This window comes from Spinacia oleracea, chromosome 1 (genome assembly GCF_020520425.1).
Source record: "Spinacia oleracea cultivar Varoflay chromosome 1, BTI_SOV_V1, whole genome shotgun sequence".
NCBI classification, from domain to species: Eukaryota; Viridiplantae; Streptophyta; class Magnoliopsida; order Caryophyllales; family Amaranthaceae; genus Spinacia; species Spinacia oleracea.
In genome coordinates this window covers 97,291,866-97,314,002 of record NC_079487.1, presented here as the reverse complement: position 1 = coordinate 97,314,002, position 22,137 = coordinate 97,291,866, and the positions used below count along the sequence as shown (strand labels likewise).

The window sequence follows — 22,137 nt, the reverse complement described above, 5'->3', positions numbered from 1 at the left end:
TGTTGGGCCTTGGTCCTTGTTGATGCCTGAATAGCCTTTGGAGGGGTAAATGGCTTAACATATTGTTGCTTGAGGCCATTGGGCCTTTGGACTGCTGGCCCAATTGGTTTCCAATTGGGAGTCCAAACAACATGCCCCCCAGACCCTGTCCATTTAGAATTAAATGGGTGGGTTTCCACGTATCAGAAGTCCAAAAGTTTCCTCTCTTTATTCAAAAAGAGGCGTTTTGAATTCATGCATTAATGACAGATGTCGAGAGTCTCTTCCGATGTGCTTTGATCGTGTGGAGTGGAATAAAAGTGGAAGTTAGGCGGTTTTCTGGGTTGTCGCCTATAAATACCAGACCCAACTCGCCATTTCAACCAAAAATCAATACAAATGAGATTCGAACTCCAGACCTCAAATGTGGATGACAACACTCATTACCATCTTAACCAATCACCAATCGTGTTTTATCTTTTCAGATTAATTTATAAATATATATTAACATGAAGTCTAAATCGTGTAGTACTCTTCTCTTTGTGCTACATCATTCACTCATCGATCAAGTGGTATGCCATGTCATGGACAATAAAAAATCAATACAATGAGATTCAAACTCCAGACCTCAAATGTGGATGACAACACTCATTACCATCTTAACCAACCACCAATTGTGTGTTATCTTTTCACATTAATTTATAAATATATGTTAACATGAAGTCTAAACTAACTAAATTTTTATGTGACTTTTTATTTTCTATGGATTATTTGGAAAAAAGTTAATAATTAAAGAATTAGGACAAACGTAAAGAAACATGATGTCATAAAGTCGAGCGATTTCCGTCAATATTGCACAAAGATAAGTTAATTCCCAAAATACGTTACTTTTCTTGTTAATTCCCACCATACCGTCCACGTCAGCACAGTGAACCGGCCTTTTTTTTTTTAAATAAGCAGAGCAAAACCGCTATCTCAGATAGCGGTTCATGGGGGTTAACCGCTATCTGAGATAGCGGTTAATGTTTAATGAACCGCTATCTGAGATAGCGGTTTACCCCTTGCTCTCCCATACCTCCCAGTAAGCAAATTCAAAAAATCAAAAAAAAAAAAAAAAACCCCGCTCTCTGTTTCTCTCTCCGTCGTCCCGCTCACTGATCTCTCTCCACCGCCCGGGTCGCCGGTGGTGACCTTCGTCTTCGCCCTCCCTCAGGCCGTCGAGCCTCCTCACCCACAACGAATTCTCACCCTTCGTGATCATCTTTCTCACCGTTCTCCGTCGCTCCTCCGTTTCGAGGATTGCTCCTAAGCCCTAGGTCGACCGTCGGACCTCTTCCTCAACACCACCGGACGTCGAGGTTCCTCATCAGCCACCAACGCCGTCGAGCTTCTTTCTCACCCACCACCGGCCGTCGGTGGTTCTACATCAGGTAAACCCTAATATTTTTTTTTGAATTAATATATTCGAATTTAATTATTAATTCAGTAATATTTGTTGCTATGTTTAGGTTTGTTTGATGATGTTATTAGGAATATCATGCTTAGGTTTGTTTGATGGGTTTATGATCATGATTACCATGAATTGTAATTTTTTTTATTGTTAATGTATTTCTAACCGCTAACTGAGATAGCGATGTTATGAATCATATTATGTTAAAATGATTATCCTGTGGTTTTTATGTTTTTGAATTGTTTATCGCTTAAAAGTACTCTTAAAAGTCCTATCTTTGATTCGTTTTAAGCTCTTGAGTTTTTCAATTTGGAATTTTAGTCTTCAATTTCTCAAGTTCATTTGAATTGAAATCAGATTATGATGACCCAAATTAGGGATTCATATTATTAATCATATTATTTTTTGTTTAGAATATGGAGTTGCCAGACTATCCTATTTATTGTCATTGGGGAGGGGAAATTTTGCAAAGTAGCGGTGATGTTACATATAAAGGAGGAGAGCGAAAATTTGGGTTTGTCAATTGTCAAATGAGTTATGATGAGGTTTTGAGTAAGGTTTATGATCTTATGAGATGTGACTCGAGATATGTGGAGTTGAAGCTACTAATGAGGTATCCAATGATGTCCGGTTCATATGAAGCCATTCCGTTGGATGATGACAATTCTTTAAAAGCAATGTTGATTGCTATGTCTCAAACACAATCAACCACAATGCAATTGTTCATCGAGCAACTTCCAAAGCAACCCGAAACTCAATCCCACTTGGAATCCTTTCATGAAATGGATTCATGGGCGAGTCCATTTCCCTACTTGCCCTTGACAAATCAAAGTGGGTTAACGGGTTCATTCACAAGAATGCTTACGGATGAACAATATGCTAGTGAACACATTTCAGAGCTCACTTCTCCAACTCAAACACCACATGTAGAAGCTACAAATGGTGATCCATCTATGATACTTTTCGATTCTCTAGATCAAATATGTGTTGATTTTTTTGGAGATGAAGCGGTTGGGGTGGATAGTGATGTTGATGAAGATGAAGATACACAAGATGCTAATGACAAAGCTATAAGAGAAAGCGCTCCATCTCAAATTTTCAACAATGTTGCAGAGTTGGATCCGATTTTGCTTGATTCTTGGAGGACTTGGTCCAACAACCACTCTTTCGATGGTGAATTTGCTATTGGGCAAGAGTTTGATTCTTTGGCGCAATTGAAAGACATAGTCAAAGGTTATTCCATAGCTAAAAATCATTCATTTAAGGTGTTGGAGAGTGAGCCCACAAAATACGTAGTTGAGTGTAAAAGAAAGAGTTCATGCAAATGCTCATGGAGGTTACGTGCAATCAAGGATCCTTGTCTTGCTTCATTCAGAATTGTGAGGTATAATGGCCCCCATGCAAGTAATTGTTTGGGTGACATAAACTCAATCGATCATCCTCTTCTCTCCTCTGATTTTGTATGCAATGAGATAAAAGATCTTATTCGTGCCGATCCTTCTTTGAAAATCCGTGTTATTGTGCAAGCGGTGAAAGTCAAGTTTAAGTATACCATCACTTACAAGAGAGCTTGGTCAGCGAAACAAAAGGCTATTGCAAGCATTTTTGGTGATTGGGAGAAATCTTACGAAGAGTTGCCTAGGTACATGCAAGCATTGAAAGAATCTAATCCAGGAACCGTCGTGGAATGGTGTACCTTGGCTTCTAATGAAGATCCTTTTGTTCACATTTTTTTGAGAGTGTTTTGGGCATTCAAGCCTTCCATCGATGGTTTTAAGCACTGTCGACCCCTAATCACCATAGATGGAACTCATTTGTATGGTAAGTACAAGGGCACGTTACTAATTGCCATGGGTACAGATGCGAATTCTCAATGGTTCCCTCTTGCTTTTGCTATTGTTGAAAGTGAAAATGGTGAGAGTTGGAAATGGTTCATGAAATGCATTCGGCATTTAGTTACTCAGAGGGAAGGTTTATGTGTCATTTCTGATAGACATGCAGGGATTTTGCAAACAATGAATGAGGTCAATAGTGGGTGGGAGGAGCCGCGTGCCCACCATCGATTTTGTACTCGTCACCTTGCCTCTAATGTCAACACTCAGTTCAAGAATGCTTATGTGAAGAACCTTTTCGGAAAAGCCGCAGATGCTCGTCAAAGAAAGAAGTTTGATTACTACTTGGGAAGAATTGGTGAATTTAATGTTGAAGCTCATAAGTACTTGATGGATATTTCTTCTCATCGGTGGTCGATCCACCATGATGGTGGTTTTAGATATGGCGTGAAAACCACAAACATGTCCGAAGCTTTTAATGGGGTGATGAAAGGTGCTCGTTGTTTGCCGATAACCGCCCTTGTTCGGATGACGTTTTACCGAGTGAACTCCTACTTTGTTACAAGACGAGGTTGGGGTAAAAGGAGAATTGAAGAAGGCCACGATTTCGTTGAGAAGGCCACAACAACAATTGAAATGAACATGGCAAAATCTGGTGCTCACGAGGTCCAAGCCTTTGATCATGAGATGGGGCTATTTGAGGTTACAACTGGACGAGGAGGCAGGGCTTCAGGTAAAGGTGGTAACGTACACACTGTTAACCTTGTAGCCAAAACTTGCACTTGTGAGAAATTAAAAATCTACAAGTTGCCATGCTCCCATGTGCTTGCGGTTTGTCGTTCTCGCAGCTTATCTTATGCTGCTTTCGTTGATCCTTTCTTTACCACTGTCGAGTATAGGCAAACATACTTGAAGAGCTTTCATCCACTTCCTGATGTTCCCTATTGGCCTCATTATACTGGGGTGAGAATAGTTGCTGATGCTAGTAAACGGCGTGGTGTGGGACGCCCAAAGTCGTCTCGATACCCTAATGAGATGGATTCGAGTGCTCGACGCAGTATCAATGCAAAATCATGTAGCATTTGTCGACGTCAAGGGCATAATAAGAAAACTTGTGCAGCTAGGGGTGGTGTTGGATCATCGGGGTAATAAACTCAGTTTATGTTTCTCTTGATGTGTGATTCTAAGTTTAATTTTTGTGCATATATTTCTTTTGACGTGTGATTTTACGATTTCTAATAAACTTCTTTTTCAGGTCTCATGGAGCCGACGATCCATCCCGGCCCACGTGATACTTCGGTTTTGACGTTGCAGGCGGAGCATAGGAGTGAGGATGTTTGGGGAGGGGGTATGGACAGGCTTTTGACGTGTCGGGAGCACGTGCTTGGTTTAGGAGAGTGGGTGATACATGATCGAGTCTTGGAGTTTGTTAGATTAGCAGGGTTCTATGGTGTACATAGATTGGTTGGTGGTGGATTAGCCTTAGATAGGTCTTTGATCACAGCATTGATTGAGAGATGGAGACAGGAGACGCACACTTTTCATTTGGCTGTTGGTGAGGGTATTATTACTCTGCAGGATGTCGCTGTTTTGTTGGGGCTCAGAGTTCATGGGGCTCCTGTCACAGGGGATGGTACTGGGGTGTGGTCAGCTTTAGTCGAGGAGTTGTTAGGGATACGACCAGAGCCTGGTGATGATGGAAAACCTGTTCTCCAGGGTTCATCATTGAGGATGACTTGGTTGAGGCGACACTTCAGTCAGGGCCCCCCTGATGACGCTGCTGATATTGTTTATGAGAGGTTTAGCCGAGCATATATTCTTGCACTTATGGGGTCCATTTTGTTTGCTGATAAGAGCGGTGATGCTGTGCAGCTCGTCTACTTGCCATTGATTCGCGACTTGCGTAGAGCTGGGACATACAGCTGGGGGAGTGCGACCCTTGCTTATTTGTATCGACAGATGTGTCGAGCCGCTCGTAGACGATCCCGTGACATTGGTGGTCCACTTATACTTCTGCAGTTATGGTCATGGGAGCATATTCACATTGGTCGTCCGAGGATTTCGAGAGTTCGCGATGCTCCACCTCCTGACCCAGAGCATCCTATTGAGGTCGACGATCCATCTATTCTTGGTACTCAGCATCAGCGTGGAGTGGACCCCTTAGCATGCAGGTAACTAATTTGTTTAACTACTCATTACTACTTCGATAAATCAAGTAATTTGTTAACACTTTACTTTACTTGTTTTGTTAGTTGGCTTAGGGTTCACTTTTCATGTGGCCATACAGCTAGTGGACTCTCTTTCTTTAGGGATGCACTTGACCATCAAAAGGAGACACAGGTATTTAATATCTCAACTTACTAATTACTCAAATGCTTCTTTTGTTTCAAGTTAGGTCAACTTTGGTCAATTTTTGTCAATGTAGGTGCATTAAAGTCAACTAGGTCAACTTTGGTCTAAATTGTCAATTTAAGTCAACTTTGGTCTAAATTGTCAATTTAAGTCAACTTTGGTCTAAATTGTGATTAATTCAAGTTAAAAGCATAAAATGACCTAAATTCAACTAAAATAGCATAAATTGACCTAAATTCAACTAAAATTGCCTAAATTCAATTAGTTAGGTCAACTTTGGTCAATTTAAGTCAACTTTGGTAAACTTTGGTCTAAATTGTGATTAATTCAACTAAAAAAGCATAAAATGACCTAAATTCAACTAAAATAGCATAAATTGACCTAAATTCAACTAAAATTGCCTAAATTCAACTAGTTAGGTCAACTTCGGTCAATTTAAGTCAACATTGGTCAACTTTGGTCTAAATTGTGATTACTTCAACTAGTTAGGTCAACTTAGGTCAATTAAGTCAACGAACGTCAATTTGAGCTCCCTCGATTCTACTTAGATAAAGTTATGTTAATTTAGGTTAATTTAGGTAAATTTGTGCTATTTTTGTCGTAAATAGCCTACATTCACGAAAAATTGTCTAAAAATTCCCTTAATTCACCAAAAATTGCCTAAAAAGGCTAAAATCGCATAAAATAGCTTCAATTCACCTTAATTAGCCTAAATCCACCAAACATAGCCTAAAAAGGCCTAAACTAGCTTAAATTCACCTAACATAGTCTAGAATAGCTTGGATTCACCTAAAATAGGCTAAATTAGCTTAAATTCACCTAAAATGGCATATAATAGCTTAAATTCACCAAAGATTGCCTAAAATGGCCTAAAATCGCCTTAAATAGCTTCAATTCACCTTAATTAGCCTAAATCCACCAAATATAGCCTAAATACACCTAAACACGCTTAAGTTCACCTAACATAGTCTATAATAGCTTAAAATCACATAATGTAGTTTAAAAAGGCTTAAATTCACCTAGAATTGTCCAAAATAGCCTAAAATTGCTTAATTTCACCTAAATTTGCCTAAATACTCACTTTTTACTTATTGTAGATGACTTGGCAGCCATATTCAAAGACGGTACTTGGTTTACTACCCGAGATTTGTAGATGTGATAGAGATATATGGCGCTCAGTTGTACCGTTGATTTGCTTTGACATTGTTGAGTACCACTACCCAAATCGAGTGATGCGTCAGTTTGGATTGGAACAGTCAGTTCCCGTTGCGTGTGACACGAGTGTTGATCTTCATAATGTGGATCGACGGCATAAAAACAAGAAGTTTGAAGAGATGCATCGCAAATATGTGGAGGAGTGGCGTGATCGTGAGAGTCGGATTGTTCAAGGCACTCCTTTTGCCGGTCATCGTGAGAGGATGAAGGAGTATATGGATTGGTATTGTAGCATCACGAGACTCCTCATTACTCCTGTTACACGATCACCCCCCACCACTCATTATCAGCCGTCTTCCTCTGATATTTTTTTGGTAAATTAATCCTTGTTCCATTTTCATGTATAATGTTTATATTCATAACTAATGTTGAATTCTAATTATTGTTTCACATTCTTTTTTGTAGTCACATGCATTGGCTGATCTTGCCTCAAGATGCACTCGAGCTGTGGATTCTGCATTAGAGTTACCTCCCAGTTTGGCCCTTCCTCTCACTCTTGATACGTTACGCAATTTGAGTTCCTCTTGCATTGAGACCTTATCAAGAGTGGGGCAAGAACATATCCTCCAACAATATGATTTAGCCTCGTCTCAGTGTACACCCGACACCTCCACCTCACATGTTTCTCGAGGGCGTGGTTTTCGACCACCACGTGCACGCCCTCCACCACTTACTCCTCCTCTACGCCCTCCAGCACTTACTTCTCCACGCCCTCCACCACCACCTTCTCCACGCCCTCCACCACTACCTTCTCCACGCCCTCCACCTCTTACTCCTCCTGCATCTCCGCCAGCATCACAAGTTATTTCATCTCCTCCTTTGCAGCTTCTCACTTACCGGCGACAAAAGGGTTGCTCTCCTAGTCAACGTCCCGAGCCAATTGCCGAGGAGGATGAGTCCTCATTTTCATCGTCCGAGCATTCAAAGAAACAACGTAGAACTTAGATTTGAGCTACATTAGAAATTTTGTGTAATCTTTTGTTCTTTTTGCTAGTATTGGAACTTTTAAAACTTTTAGAAACTCATGTGTCATTATTGGAACGATTGAACTTTTGGAAATTTTTTGTTTGCACTCTTCTATTTTGTTGCATAAGTGTTATGGTTTGGTTGGTTGGTATGATTTGTGGAGGTTGTTGGAGTTGGATTATAGACGTTGGAGTTGGATTATAGACGTTGTTGGAGATCTTGGGTTTGTTTACAGGTTGTTGGAGTTGGACTATTTGGCAGAAGATCTCAGCCCATTTTCTGGCTGAACACTGGAAACTGCAAGCTTGGATGCAGGGGGCATTATGAACCGCTATCTGAGATAGCGGTTTGGTTTTGAACTAAACCGCTATCTCAGAATGCGGTTAAGTAGTATAAACCGCATTCTGAGATAGCGGTTTAGTTCTAAACCAAACCGCTATCTCAGATAGCGGTTTAGTGTTGAACCGGAAAAAAAAAATTAGTTTTCTCTCTCCCTTGCTGACGTGGACGGTATGGTGGGAATTAACAAGAAAAGTAACGTGTTTTGGGAATTAACTTATCTTTGTGCAATATTGACGGAAATCGCTCCATAAAGTCTCATAAGCATCAACTATAAAAATATCTTGCATGACTGTATATATCTAATTTCGTATTTATTAATTTGAAGCAGATAGTTCAACTAGAAAATTAACTATACAAATTGTATGATGATCTAATTGAAAAATTAGATGGTATGATAAAATGACCTAATGCATGTGCCTGTGTAGTTGACAAATTTAATGGATCCTTTTCACTTTATGGTATACATGTCTTTTGTCAAATATTGAGCTCAAGAAAAATCTAAAATTTTAACTATTTAATGTATCAATCGGGACATCGCCCGAGCCACACACTAGTTTTAATATAAAAAGACGTTATATTTTTAATATTCAAATTGTATATTTTGACAATTAATTTATAAAAATATCCCTTAATATATTTTGCTCGCCAATAATCAAGATTGACCGGAGGGAGTTACGAGGGAAGATATCGAACAGGTTTATTCCTCATCCTTTCCGCATCCTCTTTAAACCTAAAAGAGTAATAACTACTACTACTCCCTCAAAAACAAAAGCAGCGTCTTGTAGTTGTATCACCATTCACCACCTCTACTCGGCGGCGCCTCTGCCGACCACCTCTCCGCTGCTGTCATTCTCGGTAATCATCTATTTGGTATCTATTTTCTGTTGATTTTGTTTGTATTTTATTGATTCAGAAACTGTTAAATATATTCTGTTGGTTTTTTTGTGTAGTTTTATGTTTGATTAATCTAAACCCACTTCATAATTCCACTAGAAATTCGTATTATCCTTTTTGATATGATTCGATTTCCCTGACAATCACTGTTCATCTCTCGATGGCCCCAGGGCGGGCGCCCCTCCTGTCCAGCTTCCCTGGCTCAGGGAAGGGTGGTTCTGAGATGTTTAAAGAATTGTTTGATTTTTGGGGTGCTACAGTATGTTGTAATTAGTTGAGGTGATTGAGTTACTGGAGGTTTGAGCTGAAATATAGTTTTTTCATTTTTTTTTGGGGGTCGCGAAGGAATTGGTGAGGAAGGTATTTAATTCTGGGTTTTTAATTCTAATTAGGGTATTGAGATGTTAAAGAAGGTATTTAAATAATGAAAATATGGGTAGTAATGTTTGTAATGTGATGTTGTTTTGCCTTGTTACAATATGTGATTTTGTTCTAAAGGAATGAATTTTGGTTGGATTTCAGTAGGTGGGTGTTCTGATAGTATATCAGAATGAGAATAGAAAAGTGCTGGTTCTGTTCTTCCCAAGTATACCCCGGCCATGGAATCCAGTTTGTTCGTAATGATGCAAAGGTAAATTGCTGAGGTTTTCTTCTTTTTCATTATGAAATGCTTGTGAGACAATTGTTTTGGTGGCATTGGGTATTGTAGTAGCCATATCCGCCCCCTTCGCTTTCTGCATGTCCGGCTAGGCGGCTATGGAAGTAAACTTAGGCTATAATGGAGTATTTGATGCCTAGGTAGAGAGGTGAAATGAAATTGTTTCTTGGTTGGGTTTTCCATTTCTCCATACATTTAAGATCAAATGCCTGGTTTTCTTATTTCTGCTGCAAATACTTGTTGTCAAATTTGCCTAATTATGACATGACATTGAGATTGTAGAAATTTGACTAGAAACCATCTTGTAGAAGGGTGTTGCTTGTTGATATTCATGATCATAAGTTGGCAAGTGATCAAAAAGGATTTATGTATGTGGGAACCTTATAAATGTTTGGTACCGTGGAGTAGCTAAAGAATCCTGCCCTTATATGTTTGGGAACCTTATAAATGTTTGGTACCCTGGTGTAACTTCTTCTGGAATTAATTTAATTGTAGGTTGCGTAGGTGATTGTTTCTCACTTTCTCTTTATCAAAATTTCAAATTGTGTAAATGAGTTGTAGCAATAAGCCAGGAACACTGATGGTGAAGCTACCGAGTTAATCAGACTCGCAACTGAACATTACTTAAATCTCACTAAGAACTTGCTGATATATCTCATTCATTTGACGTTTTGTGATATCTCTCATTCATTACCATATATCTGATATCTTCATTCATTTGACATTTTGTGTAGTTCTATCAAGATATTGTACTCTTTAGGGATTTGCAAGTACCCGTCCTTCTAATCTAATGTGTAAAATATGCATAACAAGTTCAATTTTGAGCAGTGTATCCTAGGCTTATAGGGACTTTTGTGCCTTCACTAGTGTTACCTAAGTTGCAGTACACTTTGGTACGTGGACCGGGACACAATTCACTACCTAATTTTGTTAAACTAATCTTAAAGTGTAACATTTTACCATGTATCACGTATCAGTTCTGGGTATTTTGGTCGTGGGGGAAGGGTGGGTGGGTGGGATTAGCGTATTAGGTGACACTGGCGTTCACCCTGTTGCTTGGTTATATCAACGCGAAGTGAATCAAGTGATACTGTTGAATGCATTTTACCTTTATATTTGTGCAATAACTGACTTATTCTTGCTTTTAAGTCTACACTTTTCCCCTTAATATTTGCTGTTCTAGCTTGGAGTTTTACTCTGCTTATTCCTTAAGTGCATCAAGTATAACCCTTCTTTTTTATCGTTGGGATTATGAGTTTATTATATTTTTCTCAAAGGATTTAATTTTTTAATCTGGTTGCTGTTGGGTATACTGGCTTAATCTTCTCTTTCAAATGGTTTCCCTTGCAGATTTTTAGATTTTGTAGATCCAAATGTCACAAGAACTTTAAAATGAAGAGGAATCCTCGCAAGGTTCAGTGGACCAAATCCTATAGAAAATTGCATGGGAAGGATATGACACAGGTACAGAACTTGATGCAATTCGTGATGACAAAATATTAATATTCCAATCTATTGTATTAATGCTGTTGCTACAACTTGCCTTTTGTTTATTTGGGTTCCTAGGACTCTACCTTTGAGTTTGAGAGGAAGCGAAATAGGCCGGAAAGATACGACAGGACTCTTGCTGAGAAGACACTGAAGGCAATTAAGACTATTGACAAGGTCCGAACTTCAAGATCCGAAAGTCATATCAAGAACAGGTCAGTTCTCACCTCCCATATCAGTAGCTGCTCTAGCTGACAAGTTTGAAACTTTGGAATTGTTTCATTCTTTCGTATAAACATGTTGTCTTAATCTTTTGTTGTGTGAATAATTATGCAGGATGAAGGGGAACACACGCAGAGAGCATGACAAAGCACGGAAAGAGCTGGTACAGAGCATCCACTTGGTCAAAGATCCACTTTCTCTCAAAGAAGATCCTGCCCTCGTCTTACCAAAGCTTAAAGTCAAGATTTCACAGCCTCAAGAAGAAAATCTTGCGATGGAAGAGTAATTTGTCCACCATATATGGCTTTGATAGTGTCATTTACAATGTGGTCAATTTTTGTAGTAGCCTTTGAGAGAACCTGTTATGCTATTAAGCACTGTGGATTTGTTGATCTGCAGTTTTTGTCTGACACACTGGTCATTCTAGAAGTTCCTTTGTTTCTTTTATATGGTACTTAGTATTAATATTGTAATAACCTTTTGTTGATTAGATTTAATGATTTGTACTCAAACTGACATTAATCAATACCCGGCGACCTGAGATTTAATAGTGCTCTCCTGTTCTGTACTTGCTGGTTTCTCTTGCTGTTTATGGTGTGCCGTGTGATTCTAAATGTTTGGCGCCAGCAAAATTCTGTGTAAAATTCAGTGCATACAAAGCCTGTTCCTCATTCTATTCCAGGGTTTTAATTTTCAGTGATTTCTTGATTATGCATGTCAAATTTGGATCTTTACTAATAAAGTACTCCGTAATAATTACTTGAGTTCTGTTGTTGAAATTCCGGGATTTCCATTTATCTCTAACCTTTAAAATACTCACATTTTGAACACTATGCTTAGTAATAGTGTTTTGAGTCACAAATACATGAAATCCACTATTCCTAAGGAAATTTTTTGCATTCCTTCCCTTTGCAAGCTCCATAATTTTTTGCATTCCTTCCCTTTGCAAGCTCCATAATACTTGTTTAATCAACCAAGGTTCAAAGCTTGTTGCTTACATATTTCCACTTTTTTTTTTACTTTCTCTCTTTTCTGTTTTCTGATTCCTAAGAAATTTGTTTCTTTCTCCTAAGTTATTCCATTCCTCTCTCCTCTGGTTTTCCTTTCCTTTTGCCTCTGATTCTCCGCTCGTTTATTCGTCTTGCCCTTACTCCGTTTTTGCTTTTGTGCGGCGTCGCTCGTTTATTTGTTTTCAGATTTTTTAGTTTTTGTTATTTAGTGCTTTTTATTTTTCCTGCTTCTTATCCCATGTTAAATAAAAAATAAAATAAATAAAAAAATAAATAAAACATTACTTATGCATGGTTGTGGTACTCACTAATTAATGTTACATTAGTATTGGCATACAAAAAGTCTTACACGCATAAGATGTACAATAAAGTTATTGTATACCGAGATCATTTTTACTCATTGTTTTTGTATGAAATAACAATTTAACATTTTTTGATTAATTTTTTATTATGAAAAAAATTGTGGATAAACATTTTAAAAGGTTAAATGGTTATGGCTCCTACACTTCTTAGCCTAGAATCAAACCCTTTAGTATTTGCACATAATATATTTATGGCTCCTACACTTCATGCCAACAGAATTAGTTTCTGTTGCAATAGTATAGAAGGTGGGAATGTAGGCTCATTACCTAAAGGTTTTTGAAGGGAACAAGCTCGTAGTGCGGTGTTCTCAACAAATACCCCTTAAATATTTTGTAACTTGAACATAACTACTCTTGTACATATTATGACTCGGGCACTATGCCGAGTTCTTTATGTTCTGCTTTGCAATGCTGATTTCAGGAATATGTAATGTTGTTTTTCTAGCATGAACTCCTATAATGTACTATCTAGCTTGCATTAACCTGCTATTTGAACAGACCAAGCACCCGATATTGGAATACGGAATGCTATTCCTTGTAGTTGTTTTCGGACTACCTAATTCCCTCGATTTTTTCCCGTACAAATTTTGCTTATACGCTAATTAATTCAACGAACTAATTCCGATATTTTGGGGGACCGCGCGCGTTAGCGTGCGGTCCAACAACTAGTAAAGTAGAAATGCGGGGTTTTCAATTTTAGTTTTTTTTCTTAGCTTTGTAATAGTTGTTCTGCATGTGAATTTCAAGGGTAGGTTTTTGTAAGAATGTGTCAATTTGATGTTGAATTATGTTTATATTGTAAATTTATGATTCATAAATCATAATGGTTCGTTTTTAAGATTGCTAAAATCAGAGACAGGGATTTGTTTACTGATTATAACTAGAGATGTAAAATTTCTGATTATGTCATGTCAATGTGATAAGCAAAGTGATAAGGGTGACAATTTTTTTTTTTTAATTGCATACATAATAATATTGTAATTTCCATTTTATAATTTTTTATTTACAAGATAAAAGAAAATATACAGTTATGTAAAATAAAAAATGTCCCCTTTTTATATTTTTTATTTATTTATTTTTTATGGACTATCCTATTTAAAGATTCATAAAGAGTAATGAAAAGATGGTGTTGATAACAAAAATAATTTGAAAAAGTCGTGACACCCGTGTGGTACCGATACCATAAGGGTGTCACCATCAAAAGAGTGACGTAGGATTGTGACACATTTTAATTGTCGCAATTTACGACCTTCGTCACTTGGCTACAAATTATTTATGCCGCAACTATTTTTTTTGTTACATAAAAATACATTACTCCGTATTAGATATTGATTTTAATTTTTTAATTTATAAGATATAAAGGAAATACATATTTACATAACCATAATAAAAATGGTTTCCTTCTTTTTTGTTGACTATCTTATTTAATTATTTTAATAGTTCAATATGATATTGATAGTAAAAATAATTTGATGAGTCAAGGCCTATGTGACACCCTTGTTACGTTGTACCATTAAAAAGTGATGAGTTTAGTTATGTTTATGCTGCTAACTGCTATTTGGCATTTGACATTAGACAAACATATTAGTACTTACTAGCTTAGCAAGAGTTTGTAGAGTATATAGGCAATTGATAACTATCAGCAACTGTCATCTGAGTGATCTGACTGTTTAATTGTTTATAGTAATGGGCTAATTTTCTTCATTAATAAATGATATAAATCAAGAGTTACCTCTGTCATTCTATGCCTCAAATCCCGTTTTCTTCAGAAAAATTTACTTAATTTCTAACTTGACTCTTTTCTGTTTTTAGATTCATCATCAGCATGTCTGCAGTTCAGCGTGCAAGAAAGCGCAACAAAACTACTGATAGGATCAGCAACTTGCCAGAAAATGCAACACAAAAAATCTTAGAATGTTTACCTCTGAGAGATGCAGTAAGGACAAGCATCCTATCGAGACATTGGAGGAATAAATGGACTTCAATTCCGCAGCTTTTACTTGATGAGAATTTTTTTTCTGGCATCTTCAAGAGAACGAAGGAAACTGCTGACATGTCATTAGCATACTCAAAAGCTGTTAATGATATTCTTCTGAGTACGTCATGTTGGCCCGATACGTAAGTTTGTTCTCTACGTTCCTTCCTACTTTCTGAAAGAAACAGACACGAGCCAGTGGATACGGTATGCTCGTAATAATGGTGTCAAGGATTTGTGACAAATAGCGCTCAAAATCCCTGCCTTCTCATTAATCTCCAATCATATATATAGTACAATGTAATTAACCTAGTAAGGCTAAATCAGTAACTTAACATACTTAACATATTTATCGCTTTACAATATTAACACTAATAATACTCCGTTACTCCGTAACATCCCCCCTCAAGGTGGAGCATGAAGATCTCGAATGCCCATCTTGTCAAGGAAAAACTCAAACTGCGCCTTCCCCAACGCTTTGGTAAAAATATCCGCCAACTGTACCTTTGTTGAGACGTACGACGGACAAATAATCCCGTCCTTAATTGCATCACGAATAAAATGACAGTCTGCCTCAATGTGTTTCGTTCTCTCATGAAAAACAGGATTCTGTGCAATATGTAATGCAGATTGACTATCACAAAATAAGTCCATACCTTTCTTGTGCGATACTCCCAGATCACTAAGTAGTTGCTTCAACCACTTTAACTCACACGTCAATGCCGCCATCGAACGATATTCTGCCTCTGCAGACGAACGAGAAACCGTATGTTGTTTCTTGGTTTTCCAGGAAACTGGAGATAATCCAAGCAACACAAACCAACCAGTCAACGAACGACGAGTTAGTGGACAACTCGCCCAATCTGAATCACACCACCCTTCCAACTGCAACACACTATCAGAACGAAGAAGTATCCCTTGACCCGGACACTTCTTTAAGTACCGTACAACCCGCAAAGCTGCCTCCCAATGTTCCTCTTTCGGCGCTTGCATAAACTGTGACAAAATATGAACAGAATACGCCAGATCAGGCCTTGTAACAGCCAAATAAATCAGACGTCCCACCAGACGTCTATATTTTTCTCCGTCCACCAACTCCTTCCCATCTGCCAAAGCAAGTTTATGATTCTGCTCCATCGGAAAATCAGCAGGTTTCGCTCCTAACAATCCAGACTCCGAAATAATATCCAAAGCATACTTTCTCTGACAAACATAAAACCCAAGACTACTACGAGCCACCTCAAGTCCAAGAAAGTATTTCAAAGCACCCAGATCCTTCATTTTAAAACATTCACTCAAATATGATTTAAAACTTTCCAACGCAAATGTATTATTTCCAGCAATAATCATATCGTCGACGTAAATAAGTACACTTAGTTGGAACGTACCTTTGGAGAGAGTAAACAAAGAGTAATCTGATTGTGATTGTCGAAATCCATAAGACATCAAGGCCGTAGACAATTTCGCAAACCAACAACGGGGAGCCTGCTTTAATCCGTACAATGACTTTCTCATCCTGCACACTTTATCACAGTTATTCTTTTGAAATCTGGGGGGAATTTTCATATAAATCTCTTCCTCTAAGTCTCCATGCAAGAATGCATTATGGACATCCATCTGGTGAACCACCCAATTTTTAACAGCTGCAACTGCCAAGAAAGTACGAACAGTTGCCATTTTTGCCACAGGGGCAAAAGTTTCATTATAATCCAACCCCTCCTCCTGATGATTACCCAAACAAACCAACCTCGCTTTCAGACGCAACAGATTTCCATCTTCGTCTCGTTTCTCAGTATACACCCATTTGCTTCCAAGTGCTTTCTTTCCTGCTGGCAGACTTTCTAATGTCCAAGTGCCTTGCTCCTCAAGAGCATCAATCTCAGCAGCCATTGCTTGTCTCCACCCTTCATGTTGCATAGCCTGTTTAAATGTTTTAGGTGTCTTTTCTGCCTGCAAAGCTGCAATAAAATTTCTGTGTTTGGGCGAAAAACGTTCATAATTAACAAAATATGTGATAGGATAAGGAGTACCTGAGGAAGGTGAAGCCGTAGATGAATTATCAGAAGAACTATATTTTTTCCGTATCGTATGCATCACGTACTCTCGCAGCTTCGTCGACTGAAATTTCTCACGTTTCCCCCTTCCCAACTCCTGACCCGTATCCACGCCCTCATCCTCACGCTGCCCGTGCAAGGCAGTCGCAGCATCATTCCCTTGTGCTGGCACTGCAGTAGCAGGAGCAGTACTCGCATCACCACTCGCCTGCTCTCCCCTCATCTCGCTGCCCAGCAGCGCACTTCCCTGCATCGCCTCACTACTCAGCAACACACTGCCCTGCAGCGCATCACTCTGCGCCTCGTCTAGCGCCTGCTGCAGCGCCTCCTGTGCCTCATGCGCTCCCTGCAGCGCCTCATCCTGTGCCCCATCGCCTGGCCCACGCTGCACACTCTCACTCGCCTGCGCTCCCTCATCTCGCAGCACTCTGCCCAGCTCACTCCCCACACCCTCACTCAAAGATCCCAACACAGACCCATCACTCACATCCAACGTCCAATGATCAACCTCATCCATCCCTGCACCTAAATTCTCATTTCCATTGTTGTGAGACTTCCCCATCAATGACTCATTGAACGTTTCAGCATACGGGAACACTTTTTCATGAAATTTCACATCACGGGAAACAAAATATTCATGTGTCTCTAGATCATACAGTTGCCAACCCTTTTGCCCAAAAGGATAACCCAAGAACACACATTTCCGACCTCTCGACTCAAACTTGTCACCCTTACTACGTTGATTATATGCATAACATAAACAACCAAATACACGAATAGGAACATACGACGGAGGTTTGCCGAACAACATTTCATAAGGAGTCTTATTATCAAGAAGCGGTGTGGGAGTACGATTTATTAAATAACAAGCTGCCAGGACACATTCTCCCCAAAACTTTTTAGGCAAATTCCCTTGAAAACGTAACGCCCTCCCAACATTCAAAATATGTTGATGTTTACGCTCAACCCTCCCATTTTGTTGAGGAGTACCAACACACGAAGTTTCAAACAACATGCCATGTTTAAAGAAATATCCTTGCAAACAATTAAACTCCGTACCATTATCACTTCGAACAACTTTAATAAACTGATTAAATTGACGCTTAACCATAGCAACAAAATTAAGAAACATCGACTCAACCTCAGTTTTATTGCTAAGTAAATAAATCCAGACGCCTCTTGAAAAATCGTCAACAATTGTTAAAAAATATTTCGCTCCACAAGACGATGGTGTCTTGTAGGGTCCCCACAAATCAATATGAATTAAATCAAACATTCTACTAGCATGCGTTTCACTAATCGGAAAACTTTCTCGACATTGTTTTGCACGAGGGCATACATCACAAATATGATTATTCTTCCTAGTAGTATTACTCACAGGAGGGAGTAACTTCAGTACTTTCTCCGACGGATGTCCCATACGCTGATGCCACAAATCAACCACACAGTCTACAGCAAGCACTCGTACCCTCGGAACACCACGGAAAAAATATAGTCCTTCCTGTCGATCACCCACGCCAATCACCGTCCTCGTCGAGCGGTCCTGTAAAACACATATTTTGTTAGTGAATTGAGCTGAACAATTTAATTCGTCACTTAATTGAGTTACAGAAATTAAATTGCAATTTAATCTGGGCACGAATAAAACATTATCAAGCACCAATCCACCCTCCAATGTGACAGAACCATATTGGTTTGAATTTGCTGATTGTCCGTCCGGTAGCACAACCGGACAATTTCCGGACGTCTTGATGTTTCTCAAACTTGACAAGTTTCCTGTCACATGAGTCGATGCACCTGTATCAATAATCCACCGATTATCCACGTTACCTTGCAACTTCGATTGAGGCTTATTGAGGATGTCAATGATCTGTTGCACCTGATTTTCGGACACACCTACAATCCCTTGAGTAACCGCTGCTCCAGTATTATGGGTCGTACCACTACTACATGTGGTGCTCACAGCATTAGCACGATTGATAGCTGCTGCACCATTATGTCCACGCCCCCCTCTACTTCCTCTCCCACCATTCGTGCTCTTACCTCCTCTGCCCGGACCTCTACCACCCCGTTTTTTCTCATCCCACCAATCAGGGAATCCAATCAACTGGTAACACATCTCCACGGTATGGCCTTCTCGGTTACAATGGTGGCAAAACTTCTCACCCGCCTCTCCGTACTTCGTACCAGACTTGGCCTCCACCTTAAATGCCATGACAGACTCCTTGCTTTTACTCCCCTTCACTCGCATATTTTCTGTATTGATGACGGTTTGATATGCCTCATCCACAGACGGCAACGGAGATTGTGCCAATAATTGAGCACGTATGGCCTCGTAATGTTCCTCCAAGCCAATCAAGAAGTAATGTAAATGCTCTTCATCTCTTATCTCACCCACCTGACGTGCAATATTGCAAGAACATCCCGCACAAGTACACCGAGGAACCTTAGCATATTGCACATATGCCTTCCAGACCGCAGACAAACGTCCAAAGAAATCAGTAACGGACTCGTTCACTGACTGCTTGCAATCACTCAAGGCCATCTTCAGATGACACACTCGTGTGCCGCTGACCACGCAATACCGTTTGCGCAGATGATCCCATAACTCACTCGCAATATCGAAATCCTCCACCGTAGATCGCAAATTCTCATCTATTGTATTTGTAATCCACGACACTAACATTGAATTCACAGCAATCCAATGTTTCAATTTTGTTGTATCAGTCGTAGGTTCCTTGATTGACCCATCAAGAAAACCGAACTTGAATTTCGAGATCATACTCCGACGTACGGCCTTTGCCCATTCATCGTAGTTAGCATTACCACGCAATTTGACCGGTGTAATTATCACACCAGGTCCGTCACTTGAAGCAAGATAGTAATCCAGGTCAACCTCATCTCCATCCTTGCCCATTATTAAGAACAAGGTCTGCTGTTTTGACGAAGAATTAAGAGAAAAAAAAACTCACGTATCTTGTCTCACAAACTCACCGGCGCTATTCTCAATTTTGCGGAAATTAATTAGGGTTTAACCTTGCTCATGATACCATGACAAATAGCGCTCAAAATCCCTGCCTTCTCATTAATCTCCAATCATATATATAGTACAATGTAATTAACCTAGTAAGGCTAAATCAGTAACTTAACATACTTAACATATTTATCGCTTTACAATATTAACACTAATAATACTCCGTTACTCCGTAACAATTTGACACTGGTGCATGATCGCGGTCTGGTAAACAACTTGCCTGTTTGTTTGTTTGTTTGTTTATTCTCCTGTGAGGGGTTGACACGTTTGACACTCATTAGATGCATATTCCTCCCTCTTCCTCCAACCTTTAGGGGCTTTCCATGCCTTGTTAGTCTTAAAGTGGAGATAGGCTACAGAGTAAACACTTGTGTGGATCGGAGGTAAATGTGTTGGAAAGTCTTATTTCCAAATGCCCAGAACTTCAGAACCTAAGCTTATGCATTTATTGTTCCGAAAGTCATCTGATCATTCGTGCTCCAAAACTTCATGAGTTGTTTGTGGATGGATGGCTAGCTTTCCAATTTATCTTTGGAGGGAACCACAACTATAAACAAGCTAGCCATAGACTTTGGGGGTGCTCATATGTTTCAACATAGTGAGCACATGAGCGACTTCTTTAGTAACTTGCTCAAAGTTGAGAGTCTCATTTTAGGGGAGAGATTTTCAAGCTCACTTTTTGGCCTTTTTACTTCTTCAATTCTTTGAGTTTTGCGGTGACTGTTAATCCTGTGTATAACATGCAGATATGTAAGTATTATAAACATAGATCTCCCAACAAGTTTCCAAGAGATCTGGAAAGGTTGCCAAGTCTCAAACTGGTTCACATATCAATGTTCTGTCATTTCAATGTTTCTTTTGCTCTTTGCTTATTTCTCACCTCCCCGAACTTAGAGCGGTTACATATTGAAGTAAGTTTTTTCATATTTTTTGTTCATGTGTATAAATGTCTCATTAGCTTTTATACTCTTCCATGATGCATCCCACTATTGTGTATACAAAAAATTTAGGTGTCGGATCCTGAAGGAGCCCCTAATGGTCAGTCAATTCAGATTAATGGCTCTTACACCCTTCCACGCCTTACGAATGTACAACTTATTGGTATTTCTGGGTTGAGTAATGAGTTGCAACTTATAAAGTTTCTACTTGCTTGCTCTATTTCACTGGAGGAAGTGACTATTGAGCTCAGTATGTCAATGCAGAAGAAATTAGTTTTCTCAAGGAATCAATGCGTTATCCTCGAGCTTCACCAAATGCCAAGATTAATATCAAGACAGAGAAAACACGTTTTTAGACTTTGTTCGTTCCATCTCTGATTTTTGGGTTGAAAGAAGATATGCCCTATAAACTTATCTAAGGTATGATTTTGCTATAGTGATGCAAATTAGTCTGACACAACATTGGTTTGCATCTGAGTATGATCGATCAAGAACTGAATATATAATGCTTACTAATATTAGGATAATGTATCTATCTGATAATAGCTGCAAATATTTTGTGAACGATTATGAAGCTTCATTTCCCTCTACAGATCGAATGAATGTTGCTAGGTAACTACGTACTTTGTATACGATAATAGCTGTAAACCTTTTGTTAAAGTAAGTAGCTTCGCAATCCTCCAGAGGGAATGGTGCTAGCTGTATTCTAATGGCTGTAAACCTTTTGCGAACCAAGTAGATTCACGTATGTTGCTAAATTTCTTGTTATCGTGTTTTCGTTGAATTAACTTGTGGTGTAGGGTTCTATTTTTGTTAACAATTTTCCATTTCCGAAGCTTCTACCGTCGACTACATTAAATATAAAACAATCTTAACCGTTTATAATTTTGTTTGAATATCAGCCACTGATTTATTTTAACACATTTATATAATTTTTAACATGTTTGGTATGGGTAAAATGATGGGGAATTTTTTTATTTTTATTTTAATATATTATTTATTCTAAGGTCACTATAAAGATTAAGAACAAACGTGTATTGTTTCCTTCAAGTACTGACGTTCGATCATCTTCAACCTCACAACAACCTTTCATCTTCAACCTCGTACCACTTTCATCTTCAACATTCGACCTTCATCTTCAACCTTCATCCTCCACCTAAACCTCTAATTATTCTATTTCTATTTATTTTATTAATACTTTCATTATTTATTTCGGAATTTGCGGGAGTACTACTTGATCATTTCTACCATTGATGCACCTCGAAGCTTTTAATTTTTTTTTAATTAAAAAAAGTTAAATCTTGGATAACCATTGATTCAACTTGAAGATTTTTTTTCTTTTTTTAAATATGGTTACGTGAATCTT

General features: G+C 38.8%; 1 protein-coding gene and 1 pseudogene across 2 annotated transcripts; both read left to right on the top strand.

Moving 5' to 3' along the window:
• Positions 1-8,809: 8,809 nt before the first annotated feature.
• Positions 8,810-11,966, top strand: LOC110774991 (probable ribosome biogenesis protein RLP24). Of its 2 annotated transcripts, none has more exons than XM_021979602.2 (5): positions 8,810-8,991; positions 9,556-9,661; positions 11,039-11,152; positions 11,255-11,391; positions 11,513-11,966. In XM_021979602.2, exons 2-5 carry the CDS (start codon positions 9,581-9,583, stop codon positions 11,682-11,684), a joined length of 504 nt encoding a protein of 167 aa, XP_021835294.1. In that variant the 5' UTR covers positions 8,810-8,991; positions 9,556-9,580; the 3' UTR covers positions 11,685-11,966. The 2 variants fall into 2 exon arrangements, with proteins under 2 accessions (XP_021835294.1, XP_021835293.1); XM_021979601.2 differs by having other exon boundaries at positions 8,811-8,991; positions 9,553-9,661.
• A 2,629-nt stretch (positions 11,967-14,595) lies between these two features.
• On the top strand, positions 14,596-21,127 carry LOC110774993 (F-box/FBD/LRR-repeat protein At1g13570-like; annotated as a pseudogene).
• Positions 21,128-22,137: the final 1,010 nt, after the last annotated feature.